The sequence below is a fragment of the Octopus bimaculoides genome, chromosome 12, assembly GCF_046866305.1.
Source record: "Octopus bimaculoides isolate indiv1 chromosome 12, ASM4686630v1, whole genome shotgun sequence".
NCBI lineage: Eukaryota > Metazoa > Mollusca > Cephalopoda > Octopoda > Octopodidae > Octopus > Octopus bimaculoides.
The window spans coordinates 48,390,405-48,414,429 of NC_142939.1; the positions used below are offsets into that span (position 1 = coordinate 48,390,405).

A 24,025-nucleotide genomic window follows, 5' to 3' on the forward strand; every position below is an offset into this window, starting at 1 on the left:
ATTTCAGGCCTTGTGCCCAAAATAGAAAGGATTATTATTGTCATTGATGAAACCCCAACCTTCAAAATTGCTGGCCTTGTGCCAAAATTTGAAACTATCGTTCTAATTACTTTTACCATTATTATTAAGACAGCAAGCTGGCAGAATTGTTAGTACACCGGACAAAACGCTTGGCAGCATTTCGTTGTGTCTTTATCCTTTAAGTTCAAATTCCCTTGAGGTCAACTTTACCTTTCATCCTTTCAGTGTTGATGCAAATAAGTACCAGTTGAGCACTAGAGTTGATGTAGTGGACTTGCCCCTCCACTAAATTTCAAATCTTGTGCATATAACAAAGACGGATTATTTTCATTATTATTATTGTAAGATGGTAAGCTGACAGAATCATTCGGCAAAATGCTTAGTAGCATTTTTTTTTATCAATTCTTTACATTCTGAGTTTAAACTCTGTTGAAGTTGATTTTACCTTTCATCCTTTCAGAGTCAATAAAATATTTCAGTCAAGCATTGGGGGTCAATGTAGTTGACTAGTTCCCTCCTGCAAAATGTCATGGTCTTGTGCCAATAGTAGAAAGGATTATTATTATTATTATTATATTATTATTGTTATGGCACTGAGCTTGCAAAATCATTTACTCATCAAGCAAAATGCTATCCAACATTTGTTCTAACTCTTTACATTCTCAGCTCAAATCCTGCTGAAGTGAAATTTGATTTCCATTCTTCTGAGTTTCATAAAAATAAAGTACCTCTCATATATTGGGGTTAATCTAGTCAACTTACCATGCACACGAAAATCTCAGACCTTATGACGGGATAAAAGCAACTATTATTGATAATATTGTATTCTTTTGCCAACAGTCTCATGTAAGTTTCCATTTCACTATCAAGTATACTTCCATGTTTGCAAGGTGTATTTATAGCATCATGTTTTGGGGGTGAGAAATGGGGTGGATTGGTCAGTTTTGCATTATTGCGAAATTTAGCTTGTTGCTTCTGGTGCTATTTTAACAATACATTTGTTGTTTAGACATGTGTTGATTGTTTAGACAAGTGTTGTAATTTGCTGAATGATGTTTGTATAATGCTTATGTGGATATGAATTGTACTGTATGATCATAGCTATGATCAACAAAAAAAAAAAAGTACTCAGGCCAGTAAGAGATAAACATTGTTTAACGAATACAGGAATTATAATTGAGCTACTTCGAGTTTCATGCTTGGATGGTGCAATAATCAAATCAGTTTGTAAAGCATGCTGCAAACAATCTGGCAATCGTTCAGGCTAAAAACAAAGCAAAAACAAAAGCTTAAATTATTGCTGCATCATGCATGGTACACTATACTGGTGTGTCTGATAATTGCACTATCCCATCATGAAACTTGAAGTAGCTCACATATAACTCTTGTAGTCATTAAATGATATATATAGGGTTCCTTTAGGCTGAGGACTTACCAATCACTCTAGAGATGGTGGCAAGACGAAATGCAGCCAACCACAGAAACCAAACCTCAAAAATGATACGTACAAGCACCAGTGTATGAAAGCAGATTGCGATGACCCCACCAACCCATGCCAGCATGGAAGGTAGACATAAAATGATGATGGCAATATATCTGTATGTATGTCTATTTATATACATATACGTAGGGATGATTATGAGTATGTGTGTCTTCATGACAGTGTGTGTGTGTGTGTGTGTGTATGTATTTTTTTAGATAGATAGATAGATAGATATATAGATAGATAAAGATATGTATAGATGTGTACATGCATATATACATACATACATACATACATATATATACATATATATATATATATATATATATATATATATATATATATATGATATATATGATATATATCATATATGTGCTTGTGTTTGCATCTACAAACAAGAGAAATAAGTACTCAATACAAAAATAGAGTGTAATTATTGTTGAGCTGAGATCATTCTCTGTTATTACTCTATTATGTTTCATGAGACTCCTTGCTGATCACGAAATGTATTTCTATCTAACTACCTTTCTATCTACTCATATATATATATATATATATATATATATATATATATATATATATATATATACACATCTATATATATGTATGTATATGTATATACACATATATATATATATATATATATACATCTATATAGATGTATGTATATGTATATATACATATGTGTATAATATATATGTATGTATAAATAAATAAATGAATATATATATGTATAAATATATATATATATATATATATATACACAAACATACATGTATGTATATATAAAATAGTGAAGTTGATCACAAAAAAATGTTCCATTACCTGGAGTGTCTGCATTCCCCACCTCTACTGAATTTTCTCCTGAAAAACATGGTGTAAAAGAAACATATTTGAATTGTATGTGTGTGAGAGAGAGAGAGAGAGAGAGAGATAGAAAGAAAGCGAGGAGAGAGAAAGAGAGAGGTGAGAGAGGAAAAGGAGGGGAAGGAGAGTGAGAGGCAATGGGACTGAGTGTGAGATGAAGATGGTGGGAGTGAGTGTAAAGGAGTGGTGAGAAGGTGGGAGATGGAGACTAATGGCTGTGAAACTTATGAGAGTTTGTCTATGTGTTTGTGTGTGTATGTATGTGCATGTATATGTGTGAGACAGTGGAGAGAGAAATATAGATGGATAGATAGATAGATGGATAGATAGATAGATAGAGAGAGAGAGAGAGAGAGAGCTAAAACAGATTATGGGAAAAAGAGAGTGAAGGATAGGAACAAAAGTTAGATGAGAAGAGATAGATAGGGAAAGAGAGAGAGAGAGAGAGAGAGGTAATATATGAGAAAAAAAGAGAGAGAATATGGCTGACTAATTATGGATGTGTAAGATGGTGACAGAGTGATATGGAAAGAATATGACATTAAGAGTCATTAAGGGTGTATGAGAGAGAGAGAGAGAGAGAGAGAGAGAGAGAGAGAGAGAGAGAGAGAGAGAGAGAAGATATGAAAGAAAGAGAGAAACAGAAGAAAGAACAGCTGGAGAACTATATTATGTAGTGTGTAGAGAGATAGTAGTGAGCCTATGTAATATGTGTACATATGTGTCTATATGTAGGTATTTGATTTTATAATAATAATTATACATATACATGTATGGTTTGATTCTTTTTCTGTGTAAAGTACTCAATACATATTCATGATCAGTTTTATAGAGTGATACACACGCACGCATACACACACACATGGTGGTTGTCTACTCCTTATGCAGAATCTGACCATTTCTTGTACTTACACCTTAGATCTATCCTGGCATCTAATGTGGCTTCTTAAACCAGACAATATTTTGAAAAGACACCCACATAAATAGCATATCTGATTTGGACCACCAAGAGTTGCAGTTAAATTCTGATTTTTGTGGATCTTAAAATGTCTTCTAAGAATTATTTACATTATTTACAATTGACGGATATTTGTCCTCATCTTGTTTGTTGTTAACACAACGTTTCGGCTGATATACCCTCTAGCCTTCATCAGGTGTCTTGGGGAAATTTCGAACCTGGGTTCTCATTCCTAAGGTATTTTTCGATGCTGTTGTATTATTATTGCAGATTAAATATCAACAGGGCAGCAAACTGGCGGAATTTTTTGCTGCCCTGAACAAAATGTTAAACTGCATTTCTTCCAGTTTTACATTCTGACTTCAAATTCCGTTGAAGTCAATTTTGCCATTCATCCTTCCAGGGTCGATCAAATTGGTAACAGTTTAGCACTGGGACTGATGTAATCTATTGACTCCCACTCCCCAAATTTCAGGCTTTGTGTCTAAAGTAAAAAGGATTCTTATTATTCTGTGGTGAGATGGCAGAATCATTAGCGTACTGGATGAAAAGCTTAGTGGTATTTCACCTGTTGCTATGTTCTGAGTTTTAATTCCACTGAGGTCGACTTTGCCTTTCATCCTTTCGGGGTCAATAAATTGAGTACCAGTAAATCACTGGGGTCAATGTAATCGATTAGTACCAATCCCTCAAATTTCAGGCCTTGTGCCTATAGTAGAATGGATTATTTTTGTCATTGTTGTTATTATTATTATTATTATTATTATTATTATTATTATTATTATTATTATTATTATTATTATTATTATCATCATAGTAGGTGTAGTATGGCTGAATGGTTAAGAAGTTTGCTGTGAAACCATGATGTTCCAGGTTCAACTCCATTGCTAAGCATCTTGGGTTAAAGATTTTGCTTATAGCTACGGGTTAACCCATAACTTGTGAGTGAATCTAAAAAGATAGAAACTGAACAGAGGCCTGTGAAATACTCAGCCATTTACAAAGTAATTCAGGAGCAGATGATTCAGTTGAGTGAACAATTGAAACCTCATTATAAATTGAAGGCAATCCACAACTGCTATTATTATTATTATTATTATTTTATTATTATCATCATCCTTCTTCTCATCATTTCAATAGCGTTACTTGTGTTGCATGTTTTTACTGCACAACCATATGCAATTCTGTGTTCAGGTATGTGCAGTGTTTTGCTTGTCTGTATTTCTAATGCATTGAAAGAAAGAGCTGTACAATGACTCAGCACTAAGAGAAAACAAAGGAACAATCATCAATTTTACAATACTGCCATTACTGTTGAAAGACTCTATTACCATGATGCAATGGTACTTTAGAAAATATAGATGCAAGGTGAGTAGAGTACAACATACAGAATATATTATTATGGAATGCTTTATTGTATAGCAAATACTGAATAGATGTATATTTTCTATTTGCTATTAGTAACAGACTGTAACAAATTTGAGTGACAAAATTATTTCACTTTTTAGCTACAGTTTCTCTTTGTATCTGGATACAATGGAGACTTGAAAATTAGCTAGGTTTTGCATGATCAAAGGATAAAAATCTCAGACTCCTTCTCTGCTCAGTTGGTTTTCAAGTACTAAGCAGTCTCATCTCTCTCTCTCTCTCTCTCTCTCTCTCTCTATATATATATATATATATATATATATATATATATATATATATATATATATATATACACGTATGTATGTGTGTGTGTGTGTGTGTGGTTGTAATTAGAGAGAGAAGTGAAGTACCTACAATCAGGAATTACCTAACAACTAAGTTGTGTGAGTCACTTTGATAATGTGATGTTGTTAAGTAATACTTCATCATGAAAGTGCCATGACAAGACACAGATAGGCTTCAAGACAAATGATAGATGTGTATTTATAGAACTGTAAATAATGGTTAATTATTAAGTTGCTGTTGGTACAAGAACCTTGCTCTGTCAGCCTGAACACAGATTTCATGGTTGCTTTTATATATATATTTTTTTTATTTTTGGTAATAATATACTGTCTCTGGTTTTGTAATATAATGATTATAATGAGGTAACTTTGCCTTCTGATGACAACCATAGCAGTGCAAAAGCCTTAATGTGGTTGCTCAAAATAGCAGCCAGATTATAACTTAGCCTCTTGGTAAAGAAAAAAAAAAATGAGAATGTAAGGACACATTGAATAATGTAGATGCAGATATACCAAAATATGGGTTAGTCATGATTAAAACTGCTTTGGTCATGGTTCTGCTCAATTATGACTGACCCGGCACAAAAAGCAACAACAACAACAAAACTACCATTATAACATGTTTACAATGTTGGAATATTTTTTGATTTAGTAAGAAATTTGGGTCAGTGGTTTTCAACTAGGATCCATATGACTTTTGAGGGGTCAGCATAAGATTTTGCTGTTAAAATTCATCTGCAATATATTAGTTACACTTCTATTATACACAAAACATTTTAACAAATTTTAACAAATCAGTTGCGATGTGGTTGTTGGACTTTTTTTAAATCAAGATGTCCAGAAAAGGGAGCTGTTCATTGCTAAAATTAGTCCAACAACCACATCGCAACTGACATTTACTACAAACCAACAGACTCTAAGCAGTATCTCCTTTTCAGTTCATGCCATCCTAAACACACCAAAATAAATATTCCATTCAATCTAGCAAAAAGGATTTGTACGATTTTATCTGACACAACCACTCGGGAACTTTGATTGCAAGAACTCAAAATAACACTCATCAAATGTCAATACCCAGCTACACTTATAGAACATGGAATTGAACGTGCCAAGAAATTGGACACAAACACACTAAAAACAACAAAACAAAACACCACACCTCACCTCAAATCACTCCCATACATATCAACCCTAGAAACAATGAAGCTTACAACACAATTATACAAAATCTCCCTCTGCTCACTCAAGACCCGAAAATGAACAGCATCCTAAATAAACACAAATTACTGAAATTTAAAAGACAAGACAAATCACTCAAGAGACTCCTTACAAATGCAAAACTATACTCAATACATACAATACCAACAGTTAAAAAATGCAGACGACCCAATTGTGGTACATGCCCACACCTAACTGAAGGCTCGGAATTCACATTCCAGCAAAGACAAAAATTCTCAATCAAAACTAACTTCACATGTGCCTCCCACAACCTTATCTATGTCCTAACCTGCTCAGGTTGTGGCCATAACTATGTAGGCCAAACGAGCCTTTCTTTGTGCATAAGGAACAGATTCACTTCCCCCAGTACAGGCAAATTGCCCTGAGCGGACATATTGACAGATGTGCAGGTGATAAAACGCCGAATTGGATTTTACAATGCCCATATAATATGTATATATTTATTTTAAATAAATAAAAAAAATATTAAACTATCAACCTATATATATATATATATATATATATATATATATATATGTGTGTGTGTGTATAGATATATATGTATATATATATATATATATATATATATATATATATATATATATATATATATATATACATACATATATACGATGAACTTCTTTCACTTTCCATCTAGCAAATACACTCACAAGTCTTTGGTCAGCCCAAGGCTATAGAAGACTTGCCCAAAGTGCCACTCAGTGGGACTGAACTCAGGTCCATGTGGTTGTAAAGTAAACTTCTTACAACACAAGCACACCAGCGCTTATGTGAGGTATTTAATTCTACGATTACTATAGCATTTCATATTTGTGAGTTAATTTTATATTGCATTTTTAATGATAATTTCTTAAGTTTTTTCTTTTTATAAACACACAGTCCTAAATACTCCCCAACAGTCAGGATAGGCAAAGTTGGAATGTCTTTGGCTATAAAGCTCTCAGCTTGGGCAGAGTTCATTCACTTAAAACTAAACAACAACAAAAACCTATTACCGCAACAACTATAAGAACATCCCACTCACATTTTGATAAGAGATGTTCTTCATATGAGATTTGACTCTTTAGAAAGACTGTCTTCACCATAAAAGAAATATGGTTAATTTGTAACAAACCACAACACACACAAAATTTCTTTAATAAATTTTTGAAAAATTTTGAAAATAAAATTATCTTGAAGTTCCTAAACATAAAGATCAGACATAAATTTGGTAGAAATAATATAAAGAATAAATTCAAAATGTTATTTAATGGTTGAAATTGTCCCAGATATGAAACTTTACTAGAAAAATGGTTGATGGCAGAAACTAGTTACAGGAAAGATATCAGGCTGTAAAATGATGTCTACATGGAAAAATGGATGTAACATAAATGAACAAAGTTCTGAGTTCAAATCCTGCTGAAGTTGACTTTGCCTTCATTCTCACCAGGGGTGAGAGAGGAGAGGGGCAGAATATATTACCAGTAATGTATTGTGGATCAGTTATCTATGTGATTGTATTTATTTACAACCAAGTGGACTGTGTTATTAAGGGTTAAGTATCTTAGTCATAGATACAGTGAATAAAACAGGATAGAATATAAAGTTTTAATGCTCTGGGAAATGCATGAATGTCACAATGTTGCCCATCAACCCACTCCACACACGTTTCCCACCACTCTCTCATTTGATATTTGATGAAGACATCATTAGTAAAAACAGCTTAGACATGCGACAGAAACTTTCTACAAACAGGTATATTAATAAATAATTTGTCTGATTCCTTCGTTAACTTCAGTTTTGTTTTATTTTTGCATTCAGATTTTTTCACTTCTTTTTTTTCTTTTTTTGTACCCACAAATTAAATATAAAATGTTTTTCTTTCATGAATCTTAACTTAATCAACAATTACTTAATTGCTTAATTGAAAACAAATTGTTGAGATAAATTAAAATTTATTTCTGCTATTGTTGTTTTTAAGCTGATTCAAATAAGAGAGTGAATGTGAGTTGAATGGATCACGTGATTAGAAATGAACTGTGTGTTCTTAGCTTATGAGATCAAATCTGGTGTGAAATCTGCAACATCAAAGAAGAGGTGTGGCCAGTTTACAACAGTTAATCACTTTACTGACCCTGGAAGGATGAAAATTAAAGGTCAAATCCAGTGGAATCTGAGCTGAGAATACACAGGAATGAATGTAAATAAAAAAGTTTACAACATCTAGTTCATTACTGTATCATTTCCACCAAATCCTCACTGTTTTGTAACATGCTGTCAATAATAATAACAACAAAATAAAAATAAATATAATAATAATAATGGTCTGATGCAGTACTAGGCAGTGGCTCTCATGGCTTCTTATCTTAATTGATTGGAAGTGTTATCATGTACATTGTTTTGTCTTGGTATAAAAGATGGGCTACAGCAAATATTCTGCTCAATATCACAGATTTGCTTGTCAACAGAACAGGGTCATCCCAGCAGGAATGTGTTTGATCCTAAGTCTTCTGAATCAGGATTAGCCAGGGGCCAAACAAAAATGACAACATGAGGATATGTGGTCTTTGGGAGAGTTTATTTAGCTGCAAGTATTTAGATCAGACTTCTCTCCCTGTTCCTACTTTGTCCACAGTTTTACGTACAGGTGATTAGGCTGGGTGGGCACCAGCTGCAAAAATTTGATCAGTCCATCTGCTACAACAGTTTAGCCACTCAGAGAAAAGGGCATTGACTACATAAGTTTGACCAGTTTCAGATAAGCACATGAACTACAATAGTTTGACCAGTGTGAAAGTAGTGCACCAGCTGTATCACATTGGCCAGTCTCTCAAGAAGGATTCCAGTCACAGCAACTTTGACCATTTTGGAAATGGAAAGGAACAAAAAAACTACATGTGTTGAGGTCACTGCCTTCCTAACTAACTAACCTACAAAAGATAAATAATAAAATATAGACAAAATAAAGAAACAATTCCATCAACAAAGAATTGAACCTAGTTCACAGGGTTGTAAGAAGTTTGTATACGACTTGCTCAGCAAATTGTTGGAAGTTATACTTATCCTCCTACTAGCCTGAGTTATCCTCCTACCACTTCTTGAGTTCAATGTTCTGGAGCTTAGCAAATTGAATAAAAACCATATAAAACTTTATATTTTATTGGAATATCGTTTTTGTTTTATTCACCTCATTAGCAATTTTATCTCCCAAGTCAAGGGATTAAGTTGATGAAAGTTATGTGTGTGTGTGTGTGTGTGTGTGTGTGTGTGTGTGTGTGTGTGTGTGTGTGTGTGTGTACGTGTTTTTGAGCAAAAATGTATGTATGTATGTATGTATGCATACATATACATGAAGACTTGAAAGTCTCTCAAATTGTATTTTTACCACTACCCACCCAACCTTGCCATTCACCATTGATAAAGTTTTTAAGCCAGTGATGTTTATTGGTAAAAATGTAAGTTCGTTCCCAAAAGAAAAATACACCAACTGCAGCTGCCAATGATGATGATGAGGCATCGGTGGCTACGATGATGATGATGATGATGATTATAAAGAAAAATCTTTATAAAATGTACAAGATCATTTAGAAGAGTTCAATATCTAAAAATAAAATAAGATGACCCAGGAATTGTGAAATGGCAGATGACCAGATAATGGTTAAAAGAACAAGTAGCATGGTCTATGAATTTATTAGATTTACTTTAATGGTGGTTTTGAGCCAGAGCAGAAAATAGCGCTTCAAGGATTTTTGGTAAATGTATATTGACCACCACAAAGAAAATATAATGAAAGTCTTAACTGGCCAAGTGGTCATTGTGCCAGATTATTTGCACGGGTCAGCAGTTCATAACCAATCATCCAAGGCTGCCCAGTGGTTAAAGATGGTCTGGCCACTTGAACACACAATTAGGCCAGTAAACAGTAAACAAGTTCTTTGTATATGTAGTTGTTTAACCCTCAAGTCAGAACTGTTTTCAAGTAGAATCTATTATCATATGTATCCAACCATGGCCTTCACATTTATTTATTTATATATTTATTTAATTATTCTTTATATATCTAGGGATTTACAAAGCAGACTTCAATTCTTTGTAAGAGATAAAACTGAATTATCTTTTGTCTCATATTAGAAAATAGCTTAAATCCTTCTACTTATGTACATCTCAGCTGGTCAGCTCCTGTCAAACCATCCAACCCATGCCATCATGGAGAATGGACATTAAACAATGATGATGATGATTATTTAATGGCCACATTTCTGGCATGCATGGCTCAGATGAAATTTGTTGAGGCAGATTTTCTATGGCCAGATTCCCTTTTTGTCTCCATCCCTTATCTCTTTCCAAGCAAGTGATATTCCCACATAGCTAGACATGTATTTCACAGAAGACTGGAAATGAACAGCCTTGCTTGTATGACAACAAATCCCATTTACAACTCTCAGGTCATGTCAAGACAAGGGTATATATATACACACACACTCTCTGTCTCTCTCTCTTTATCTCTGTCTCTCTCTCACACATTCACACTAAGGGATTCACTCAGTTTCTGTCCACCTAATCCACTCAAAAGCATTAATCGGTCCAGTGCTACAGAAGATACTTGCATATAGAACCATATAATGAAATTGAACCCAAGACCACACAGTCAGGAAGTAAGCTTCTTAACCACACACACACACACGCACCCTCACACACAGATATACATGTATTTGCCAATTGCAATCCAACTTTAAATTGCGCAACCACCAGTATTTAGATCTCGCTTCCTATTTCTGTTTGTATCCTTTGTTACGAATTTGAAGTTTGAGTGTTACACAGAATAAATGTACAAAACAACACAAAACAAAACATGAGAGGTTGTTTATAAAATACAAGAATACCTGAACCATCAATAATGATGCAGATATTATTGAAAAATGTACATGATGAAAGGTGCTAATGAGTGTGAAGATGTAAATAAAAATGTCAAAATAACCACAAAAAAAAATATTTATCACTCCCCAAATAGTTATACAGGTTTGATTACTTTTAATATGTATAATGGTGTAATCAATGATTCATTTATTATCCTACATTATATTATTTTCTACAATAAATGTTCTACCTAAACTTACAAATGTCATATGTGTATGTGTATTCAAAACTACCAAATTATATGCATATTAACACATGGGTACATAACCTTACAAACAGGTTACATACATTTTCTAATGGTTTTCAAGGGAGACAGGTTTAGTTTATGCAAAGGCAGCACATTTACAACAGATTTGAGACATTCTGTGCAAAAGCTACAAATGTACATTATAACCATTACTATTCATATTCACTACAAAAGTTCCAGAAGAACAATATTTCTTGTATAGACATAAAGAGGCACCAATACACCTTAACCTTCTGAATATTGAATCTGTAATTTCAAATTATTATATTTTTTTGTTCTGCTCAAAGCAAGAATTACATGCATGCAGTATACTAAGTAAATAGGCTAAAGTTGAATACATGATACCTCTCAGTAAATTGAATATAAAGGATAATAGTGGAATACAGTAGAATATATGAAGTAGAATAATTAATAGCAGAATAAGTGAAAATACAAATACATAGAGTGTATTAAATATATATTGATGAAGCATAGCATAATATATATTATATTGATTAGATTTATCAATGAGGAAAAGGAGAAAATTAATTTGATCATCAGAATTTATGAACATAAAAACATTAGTTGAGCATTATGAGACAAAGAAGATGGTAGAATGAACTTTCGAGTACAAAAATATAAACAGAACTAATCCAGCCAGTGTCAAAAATTTAGAGCTCGTGTCAAATGATTTAGAAAGTAAATCATATAAAGCAGAACATATTCAATAGCTCCAAATGGTTAAGTGTTACTCACAAGGAAAAGTATATGTGTACATAGCATAGAATATATATTGATTTGGTTTACACCAATTTACAATGGTGAATTGTGTCATCCTTTCAATCCAGTAATGTTACATATAAAAGTTATACCTCTCTGATGATTTGAAATTAAGCTTTAATTATGTAATTTGCATTATGCAACTAATCATTCCATCATGTTCAATATAATATAGTGTAACTCAATATCATCTAAACAATCTCTCTCTCTTTCTCTCTCCCTCTCTCTCTTTCTTTCTTTCTCTCATCTATATAAGTTGAATGTGTGTTTTATGTTTAACAAAAGATAACACTAACTTTTATTAATAGAGAGTATGTTCAGGTGACTCCTCCACTAGATATTACTGGTACATACATGGTTGTTGTTGTTGGCACTCTGTTGCTTACGACGTCGAAGGTTCCAGTTGGTCCAATCAACGGAACAGCCTGCTTGTGAAATTAACGTGCAAGTGGCTGAGCACTCCACAGACACGTGTACCCTTAACGTAGTTCTCGGGGATATTCGGCATGACACAGAACGTGACAAGGTTAGTGTTTTGAATACAGATATTACTCATTTCTACCAGCTCAGTGGACTGGAGAAATGTGAAATAAAGTGAAATAAAATGTCTTGCTCAAGGATACAGCGCGTCACCGGGAATTGAACTCATAACCTTATGATCATGAGCTGAATACCCTAACCACTAAGCCACGCACCTTCACAGGAACTGTATATAAGACATTAAGATATTTTGTGTGTTGTAGAAGTATAACGAATTTCTTGCAGATAAATTTTAGCAATAAAGTCTTATATGGACCCTGGTTGAGTACCACTGATTTAGATATTCAGTTTGTTAAATCAAATTATTGGGCAAGCCATGAGTTTTCCACACATGTGAACTTAATATAATTCCAAAGCAAAAACAGTGTGACATGGCAGGGTTTTTAAATTACATGGACAGTCCATCGAATGGGATTCTACACAGTTTCCATATGCCCATTTTAACTTAGAAGGCATGGGTTGACATGAGTCTGTGATAAAGAAACTTGCTCAAAGACAAAACAGATTATTTTATAGGAAAGGAAAATATTAACTCATAAGCTGAGTCTAAATCCTTACCGATTAGAATGTTTTTACTAGAAAAATAATGAGTAGTGATTGTGTTATTTATCCTAGTTACATGAGAGAAAGAGAAAGCCTTTCTTGCTGTCCCTATGATCTAATCAGTTATGAGGCTAACATATTTTCCCCTGTACCACACAAATGCATAGATATATGGAGTGCAATGTTGCTGGAACAACCAGAAACAAACAGAAAAGCAAGAATCACATACTTGCACACACACACACACACACACACATACATACATACACACACACTTGAAGACCTGGTGGAGTTTTGGAAAATGGCAAAGAAAGGTCTGGGCGGGCCTAACAGACCTTATTATCAGAAATATGGCGTGGTTGAATTTCAAAAGAAAATCTTTGACGTTGGAACATTTCTAACAAAATAAATTATCATTTATTTATTTATTGCTGCTGCTATTGTTGTGGAACTCCATCGCCACCCCCATCCCCCCACCCCCTCTCCCCACTTCTCTAAATTTATTTATTGAACAAAGAAAAATTGTTAAAGGGTTTTACGTCTTTTCTTTGAAATATAAAAATAAAAAATTAATAAAAAATTTTTTTTTTTACATTGATTCTTTTCTTTTATGTTCGCTTAAAAAAGTAGAGTTTTGATTTATGAAATGTCTGTGAAATATTCACTTAGTTACCAAACTGTTATAGGAACTGTTTGTGTGCAGATCAGACTGTGGCTATTGAGCAACAACAATAGAAAGAAGAGAAAACAACAACAACAACAACAAACAAATACGTGAGCTTTTGCGATGTAGTCACAACTGCTTGATTTGGCAGGTAAATCCCTTTCTTACCAAAATTCCCCTAAAATGTTTCAAATGTGAACTATATGAATGTGGAATATTGCTAAACATAACAGCTCTCATATTGCTAAACAGAACAGCTTTCTCATAGCTAGCCATCTTATAAAATGAAACATAGGTCAACATATTAACAATGTGGTCTGTAAGTCATGCCAACATATGATGACAGAGTTGACAGCAATATATATGGACATATGGTGAAATGAGTGGACAGTGGGACATGTAGACCTTGATAGTAGCATCTTTTTACATAGCTTGCATGTCTTTCGCTAACTATTCATTCACATTTAGCTTTCTTTGTGACTAACAGATTTTTCAGTATGGTACTCTATCAAAGACTTTCACCAGGTCATGTGTGTATGTGACCTTAATTTGCCCTCGCATTGATGCACGGTGTTGTTGTTGTTGTCTTTACTGGGGTTATTTAGTCAGACATTTGTTTTCCATCGCAGCACTCACATTATAGTACATGCTCAACCACTGCGAAAAATTGTGAGATTGTAGCAAAATCCTTACAAACTTTGCAGCTTATGGAATGAATAATAAGTATGAATATATACTAATAATGATAAGTAACTTTGCATAAATTGGGTTGAATAAAGAGAAAAATGTTAAAGGCAAAAAAGCATGAAAGGTTTTAGTCATTGCTTTACATCTTTACCACACTTGAACGGATATAGGATCTTGCTGTGCTTTAATCCTTGGGAAAATTTTATTGAATTTGAACCTGAGAATGCTCCTTTGGCATTCCTGAGTCGTTTGCTACCAAAAAAAAAAAATCTACATGGACAAATTGTTTTCAATAGTAATGCCAGAAGCTATCACAATTATGCCAGAACATAGTTCATTAATCAGTTTTCTATTGAAAAATAGGGCTTTGTGCAAAGAAATGGTATCACAATACTTCAAAGACATTATTTATGTAATACTGAAGACGTTCACATTGGCAGTTTAGTTGTGGCACAAAGGCCATTATTGACAGAAAATGTGCCAATAATTGTTCCAAAAAGCATGCTTTTTGGTCATTTTCCATTGAAAAATACGGTTTTGTGCATCACAAATGCACTCATAACAATCCTTGTACATTGTTGCATTTTTTGACACTAAAAACATTAAAATTGGCAACGAAGATTAGAAGTAAATCTAAATATTGTCCCAAAATGACCTCAAAATTGTGTGACTCTACCTCATTTTTGAGGTTATTTTTGTAGTAAAAATGAATTGTTGTGCAAAAATATACTTCATTTGGTAGTTGAAAGATTATTGAATCTTTTGATACCTCATTTGTTAAAATCGGCAACTCAGTTTCTCAATCCCTAGGGAACACACACACACACAAACTCTATTTTATGTATATAGATAGATATATTCACACTACATACACTTCTATATAAAATGTTATTTGTGTATTTATCCTTAACACATTTAAGCATTTCAGATGCAAAATATGTTGGGTGCTATAGTGTGTGTGTTAGAAGAATAACTTCTCCCTTAACCTACTCTGTTGTAGTAAAAAGGAGAACATATTCCCTTAAGACAAACACTATAGCACCCAACACATTCAGTGTCTGAAGCTGCATGGATGTGTTAAGAATAGATATGCAAATATTCTTTCATCTCTATATACATACACATACATGCATATACATACATACATACATACACATATATAAGCACACTACACACACACATACAGACATGCACATATATATATATGCACACACATACACATACATACATGCATACATACGTACACACACACATATATATATGCATACACACACACATATATATATATATACATACATACATACATATATATATATGCACAAACATATATATATATGCACAAACATATATATATATGCATACATACTTATACACACATATATATATACATGCACACAAACATACATATATATATTTATATATGTAAAGATATATTATTTACTCAGAGCTATATACAAACACATACACTCACATGCAAGAGTGTATATATGTGAAAATATGTGCGTGATGTGTGTCTAATCCAAAGTCTCAGTAGATGTTTGTTCTTCTATCATATAATCTACAAGATCATCTTTCCACAACAGTTTGGGACGAGGAATGGTGTCTGATGTGAAGAATCTAGCACAATTCTGATAACGGTTCTTTCACATAGAACCACACCAAGACACATCAACACTGTTGTTGTGGTTGCTGCTTCCTCCCAAGAATAAGAAAGAAAACAAAAGGTGATTTCCTGTCACTCTTATAACAACAACAACAATAATAATAATAATAATAATAATGATAATAATAATCATTTGCAATAAGAACTAAGCAAATATTTAAATGTGATCATTAGACACAAAGGCACCTCTGCAATTAGATGTCTGATAGAACATCACAACAATAACACCACCCCCAGCATCCCCACTACCTTACCAACAACAACATTGCCAACAACTACCAAGATCACTATCATCATCAGCATCATCACTATCTCAGCAATCGTCAACAATACTAACACTAATACCCTCACCACCACCATCAATAACAACCACACTGGCACCAACACTACCTCCAGCTCTAATCAAAACTACACCACCACTGCCATCAACAACACCTATACCCTATCAATTTGCTAAAAATAACATACTGTCGTCTTTGAAAAAAATAAAGGAGAGGATTTAGTGGAGTGGAAAATACAATCCATAATATACAAAAAAGTAGAGTTGGTCATGGGTAAAATGGCTCTAATTATAATCCTGCTGGACTGGACCTGACCTGGGGCAAAACAACAACAACAACAGTAACTACATCACACATGATCCTTAATAATTTATTTTGACCTGAATTGAGTAAATTGACTCCCAGTGTATATTACTGGTACTTACATTAAGAGCCCCTGAGGAATAAAAGTAAAAGTTGACTCCAACAGGATTTGAACTCTAAAACATGAAAATTAAATACGGTTAAATGAATTTAACGAAGCTCTCAGTCATTTTAATTTATCAGTTCCATTGTATATTCTTCTTGTTAAATCTTAGGTCAGCTCTAATACAATAAAGCTGAGATCTGAGTTATTCCAACCATGACCATCTTGCCTTTTCTCAAGAATATTTCATTCTGTACACTATAGACATCAAAAGCTATTGTCATCTCACTTTTGTGAGATTTTGGACAAGTAATCTGCAAAGAACCGTTTTGTAGCAGACTTAATTCATTTTCACCTGAGTGACATAAAATACAGTTCCTCACCCTCACAGTTCAGCAATCAGACTCATGCCATTACAATTGTGCATCCAAAAGTGTTACTGGTAAAACAAGTATACTCTTTTACTTGTTTCAGTCATTTGACTGTGGCCATGCTGGAGCACTCGAGCAAATCGACCTCAGTACTTATTCTTTGTAAGCCTAGTATTTATTCTATCGGTCTCTTTTGCCGAACCACTAGGTTATGGGGACGTAAACACACCACCATCGGTTGTCAAGCGATGTTGGGGGACAAACACAGACACACAAACATATACACACACATACATATATATGTATGTATACATATATACGACGGGCTTCTTTCAGTTTCCATCTACCAAATCCATTCACAAGGCTTTGGTTGGCCCAAGGCTATAGTAGAAGACACTTGCCCAAGGTGCCACGCAGTGGGAATGAACCCGGAACCATGTGGTTGATAAGCAAGCTACTTACCACACAGCCACTCCTGCACCTATATTCACCATTATCAGGGGTGTCTAAGACAATACATCACAAAGTATTTCTCCAACAATATAATATATACCTAATAACAATAATAACAACGGTTTCAAATTTTAGCACAAGGCCAGCAATTGTAGTGAGGTGTAAAAAAAGTGGTACGAACATAAAACCGAAGTCATTATCGAAAATGATAATGCAATGATCCTATGGGATTTTAGATTCAGTGCGACCATGAGATAGAGAACAGAAAGCCAGACAAATTGTTAATTGAGAAAGAAAGCAAACGATACTGGATCATAGATATAGCATGCCTAGCTGACAACAAGGTATGCGATAAGGAAGAAAGGAAAGTCGATAGATAAGATAGGTTAGCTTGGGAGGTTAAGTAGTTGTGGTCGCTGAAAAAGGTAGTAGAAGTACCAATAATTGTCAGAGCCCAGGGAACAGTGAGCAAAAATCTTGAGAAGTACATGAAACAAATAGGGGCTACAATAAGGGTGGAGTATTTGTCGAAAACAGCACTGCTTGGAAGCGCTCGAATACTCCAGATGGTGCTCGAAAAATAAGGGGTGTTACCTAAGTTCACTGGTAGTGAACAGCTGGCACTGTCATACATCTCAAGTGATAGAAGCTGTGCAAAGACAATAATAATAATAATAATAATGAATTCTTAAATAGCTATGAAGCTACAAATTTGGTTGAAAGGAGCAATAACTGATTGTCACAGAATCTGACTAGTACTATATTTTATTGATCCCAAAGGATGGAAAGCTAATCTGACTTCAGCAGTATTGTAAAGAGCTGGAAGAAATGTTGCAAATGGTTTTTTTCTTAAACTCTAATGATTCTTCTAGCTTGCTGTCTTAAACATTTTTGTATTAAGGAAAAATGCCAACAATTTTGATGGAGAAAAATTAATCAATGCCATTAACCCCCCTACTTGATTGGCACTTTAATTTATCACCCCTGGAGGAATGGAAGGCAAAAATTTGACCTCAACAGTATTTGAATTCAGTATATAAAGAGCCAAAAGTAGAGTTGCAAAGCATTTTGTACAATACAGAAGCCAATTCCTTGATCTTAATATTGATAATGATAATGATAATGATAGTGATGATGATCTGTTTTTGTTTACCTCTGAGGTGCCAGATAAAGGGGTTTATTACAAAGACTAGTTTTGATGTCTGGGGTTTACATAAAATCAGGTTTTGAAGGAAAAATAAGGAAAACAGTGAAGGAGAAATGAAATGAAAAGCATACACATGATATACGAAATACGTGAATTCATTGATAATATGGTCCACCAAGTACAGGAAAGACTTCAACTAGAGCCAATCACAGAATCACAGAGATTCAAGACCCCTCTGACCAACAAGGGCATGTGCCCTCCCCTCAATTGATGTTCTCCATTGCAGAGGTGCATGTTTAGAGTAATTTCATTCGCTAAACATTTTCACCCAAATCATCCACCTTTACCATCAAATAGGACAAAAATCAGCTTTGAAAATGTTGCTAGCATATTAACAATTGACATTGCAATGTTGTTTGGTTATATTGTGCAGAAGTGAGCAGATGCAAATTTGAAGAATTAAACCTAATTGGAGGATTCAAAATATTATGACAGCTAAAGAATAATGTTTGTTATGCAATTTGTGACTGGTAAAACTGGAATAATATAGTATCATTTTTGTAAAGGAAATTCATGGTTACCCGTATAGATAGAGGCAGGGATGTTCCAGAAAAATAGAAATACTGGGAATGTAAAATACTGCTCAGACATCTGTTAAGCTAAGATATTTCTATGAATATCTTCCAAACATTTACATAATTCTTTTTAATTTTTTATGTATTTTTCAAACCATAGATAATAATGATGATGATTTTAGCACAATACCAGCAATTTTAGAAAGATGGGCTTAGTCAACTAGAGTGACCCCAGTGCTTAACTGGTACTTAACTGATTGGCCATGAAAGAATGAAAGACAAAGTTGACCCAAGTTAAATCTGAACTCATAACATAAAGAGCTGGAAGAAATGTGCTGAGCATCTTGTCCATTGCTCTAACAAATCTTTCCGTTTGCTGCCTGAACAATAATAATAATCCTTTCTTCTACAGGCATAAGGTGTAAAATTTTGGAATAAGGGGTTAGTCAACTACATGGACCCCAGTACTTGACTGGTAATTTATTCTATCACCCCTGAAAAGAGGAAAGGCAAAATTGACCTCAGTGGTATTTGTACTCAGAACTTAAAGAACTGGAAGAAATACCACTGATCATTTTTGTCCAATGTTCTAGCAATTCCACTTGCTCACTGCCTTAATAATAATAATAATAATTATTATTATTATTATTGTTATTATTATTATGAAGATGATTTCTTTTATTGGTCACAAAGGCCTAAGACAAGATATAACATACAAACTGGTAGGATTTATATTGATGAAAGGGAGACACTGCAACAATGAGTTTCTCCCAAAAGATGTAAAATAAAAACAGAATTTATAAAAAAAAAATTAATAAATAGTATTCCCAAAAGTGGGATTGTCTATCTAGGGTAATTCAAGGAAAACCCTCACACAAAAAGTCTTGGAATACTCTGCCAGCTCCAAGACATAAGAAGTGCCATCTTCCAGTTTTTTTTTCTCCTATTTAGAAAAGCATACTCAGTGTAGGTCCATTCAGCCTCCCCAGTCTTGCCACTCTCAGCCACCTTCCAATAAAACGCTAGAAAGCAGCACCTTCTCCCTCTACGCTCACATTCCTCTTCAAATGAAAAAAACTGGTGGGTTTATCGCAACACCTCTTTTGCTATAACCAATAAAGAGAGAAAGATCTGCTTTCTTTCTCTGCTAAAGGGAGGTGGTACATTGATCTTCACTAAAAACATGGCAGACATCCAAATCCATCTTACATGAGACAATAGCTGCTCAATACAAGCCCACAAGTTGCTAATACTGAATGATTGGGTGCACGATGATGATTTCTTCCAACTATATATATCTTGGATAGGTTTGGATGTTCGTGCTTCCATGTCTGAAGAGCTCGTCTCAAATAGATAGCAACCCCTGTAGACTTAAATGCCAAGGTCTTTTAGAAGTAATCCATAGTCTTCAAGCTATTGATGCCCAGAGTCAATCCCAGGCCATCATTGCTGATATCCTCAAGTAACCCCCTACAGAAATCTTAAGTTGCTTTCCCAAAAATAACTTTGTCCACGTGGTACAATGCTGCGAGAACCTGGTTACATTTTAGGTGCTAGACACCCAGTCTTCATTTATGCTTGGCCCATGACTGCAGCTTGGTCAAAAAAGATGAGCTGAAGAAAGATGTGTCTCACATAGGACACACACCAGTTCACCCTTGTCGTCGATATCATTGCAGTGATTTAGATATTTCTGCAAATGTGTCAGCCTCAGCACAAGCTGGTGCATCTTCAAGGATGATATCAGAAGATCACTAAGGAATGAGTGTTGACAGCAGATGGATTTCTTGATGGATGACCAATGGAACCTGATCCTTCCATAAGGATCAGAAAAGCAGGTGCTCCAACCTAGTCAGTGTTTTCTGGGGACATTTTATGATGGTTAGGCATTAGTATATCACAAAAGCAATGCATGCATTCACTACTTCTCTTCAGCTTTTCAAAAGCAGCTTCCTCTCTGCCCATTTTTCTGTGAGATTGGCCACCCTGCTCACCTGTTCCCTGTTTCTATCCACTCGGAGGTCAGGTCCAAACCAGATTCCAAGAACTGAGGACAACTTATACTATGCCTGTCTGCTATCCTAATAAAAGACCTATCTAAATATGAGCTGGATGATCCATCGCAATTTCACCAAGCCCACATTAACATATTTGAGAAATTGAAGCAAAGCATGTTAAACAGATGGAAATGTCTGAGAAGGTTTGCAAGGCTTTTGCACACACCTCCCCTTTCAGCTGCTCTCACATAATCTTTGCTTGCACCCAAGACCCCATTCCTGTTGACCACTGACACTAATGAGCAAGATGACTTTAGACAACTACTGGCGTGAAGACTCCACCATTTCCTTCCTTGCTGCCCATGTCCAAAACCACCAACCTACAGGCCAAGTCTTGGAAAACTGCATTTACTTCTCTATTTCAAGGCCTTTCCAAAACAGGACAGTTATGCCACTTGATACAGGTCAGCTGGAGGAGACATAAACCTTGCCGATGTCCAGAGGGAGAGACAGCAATTGTTATGGAGATCCAAGCCTTGCAGGTGGCTACTACATCCAGAGGTCATTGATCTGAGGTCATTGAGCAGGTGACCCAGCTTCGTTGCTGCCCCCAGGCCACAAGCATTTATACAACCTATTTTTAGCATTGCCCTTCTAGGAGGAGGGAAAGAAACAGAAAGAGGAGTCAGTCACTTACCCTAGTCTTGGGGGTGGTCCTTTTTCAGGGCCTCTGTACAGGCCTTCTTCCACAATCCTTTTGTCTAATAAATTTTTGAGTTTTTCCACATCACGTGGGGAAAACATTTGAGGATGATGATGATTACCAAGATGATAACAAACAAATTTTCTTTTATTTGCCACAGGGACAACAAACAAAAGCAACAACAACATGCATAACAAGAACAATACAGTGTGATACAAATAATCTTGCCAGCCACATTGTCTTAGTCGGGGTAGGAAAATAAATAAATGAATAAATAAATACATAAATAATAAAACAAGTGAATAACAAAATAGAAAATATAAAAGAACAAATAAATAGAGGGTGAGAAATAAGGATAGAAGTCTGGTATGAGAATTAATATGGGATAGTGTGTGTATGAAGGGGAGCATGATGGATGGTGGTAATGGGTGGAAGTGGTGGTGCCAGACATGCTCCAATAATTTATCAGGTTACATGTAACACGAAGACATGGAGAGAACACTGAAGGTAAGGTACATAAGTAATAATATGAAAATACACACATACACATACACACACATTTGTCTGTGTATGTGAAAATGCTATATATATATATATATATATATATATATATATATATAGATATATATATATACGTATATATGCATATATATGTGTATATAAATATGTATAATATATATATATGCGTATATATGTATATGCATATATATATGTGTAGATATATGTATATATGCATATATATGTGTATATAAATATGTATGAATATATATGTATATATATACACATATATACAGGCACACACACATATATACATATATATATACACACACACACATACACATGATATATATATATATATATATATATATATATATATGTGTGTGTGTGTGTGTGTGTGTGTGTGCCCTCAGACACATATACAGACACATACATATATATACCTTTAAACATACACATACCTACTCATAAACACAATCACAAACACATAAACTCTCTCTCACACACACACACACTGTATCTCAAACAAAGCCATAGTAATATACACACATTACAGCAATGATTGACTAATCCTGCTGGCATGAAAAGTAGCAGCCCCCTTGTACCCTCCCCTACCAAAAAAAAGAACCCCATGGGAAAAACTAAAACAAGGGTAAAGATTAAAGAAGTGTTGCTAATCAGACAAGATAACCCTCATCCCATGAAAAAATCATTATAAGAAATGTAACAGCATATATGAAAACGAAGTCAGTGGGAGGTTTTGAATCTAGCAGATAAATGAAACCCTCATTCTAAACAAATCTCTTCGCTCTCTTTAAAATGTCTGCTATAAGACTGTCAGAAATCTCTCTCATTCACACAAGAATCACTTAGTCAAACGAGTAAATCACTTTCTTTCTTAATAGCATGCCTACTTCTTTTATTTTTTTTATTCAAAAACAGGTGCATAAGGATCTCTAAACTCTCTTTCTCTCTCTCTGTATATATATATATATATATATATATATATATATATATATATATATGTGGGTGTGTGTGTATGTATATATGTATATATATATATATATCAACATACACATATATCCCTCTCTCTCTCTTTTGGAGAGGCACAAGCACATACACAGACATATACACACACGGCAGTAACTTCCGCCTACCAAATCTGACTGGCTTTCGTGCTGGTGGCACGTAAAAGCACCCACTACACTCTCAGAGTGGTTAGCATTAGGAAGGGCATCCAGCTGTAGAAACTCTGCCAAATCAGATTGGAGCCTGGTGTAGCCATCTGGTTTCACCAGTCCTCAGTCAAATCGTC

The 24,025-nt window shown here is 34.5% G+C and overlaps 1 protein-coding gene across 23 annotated transcripts in view; it reads right to left on the reverse strand.

The window, feature by feature from the left end:
- The window catches only part of LOC106879854 (zwei Ig domain protein zig-8), a 550,351-nt gene that overhangs the window by 98,615 nt on the left and 427,711 nt on the right, over window positions 1-24,025 (reverse strand). For 11 of the 23 annotated variants that reach the window (XR_016243844.1, XR_016243843.1, XR_016243841.1 and 8 more), the window contains one exon: window positions 2,330-2,368. The exons of the other annotated variants lie outside the window; for them this stretch is intronic. Coding sequence is in view for 6 of the 11 variants with exons in the window: in XM_089361017.1 (XP_089217143.1) it covers window positions 2,330-2,368 (39 nt within the window). In the remaining 5 variants the exon portion in view is untranslated. The remainder of the gene's footprint in view (window positions 1-2,329; window positions 2,369-24,025) is intronic. 23 annotated transcript variants of the gene reach the window in all.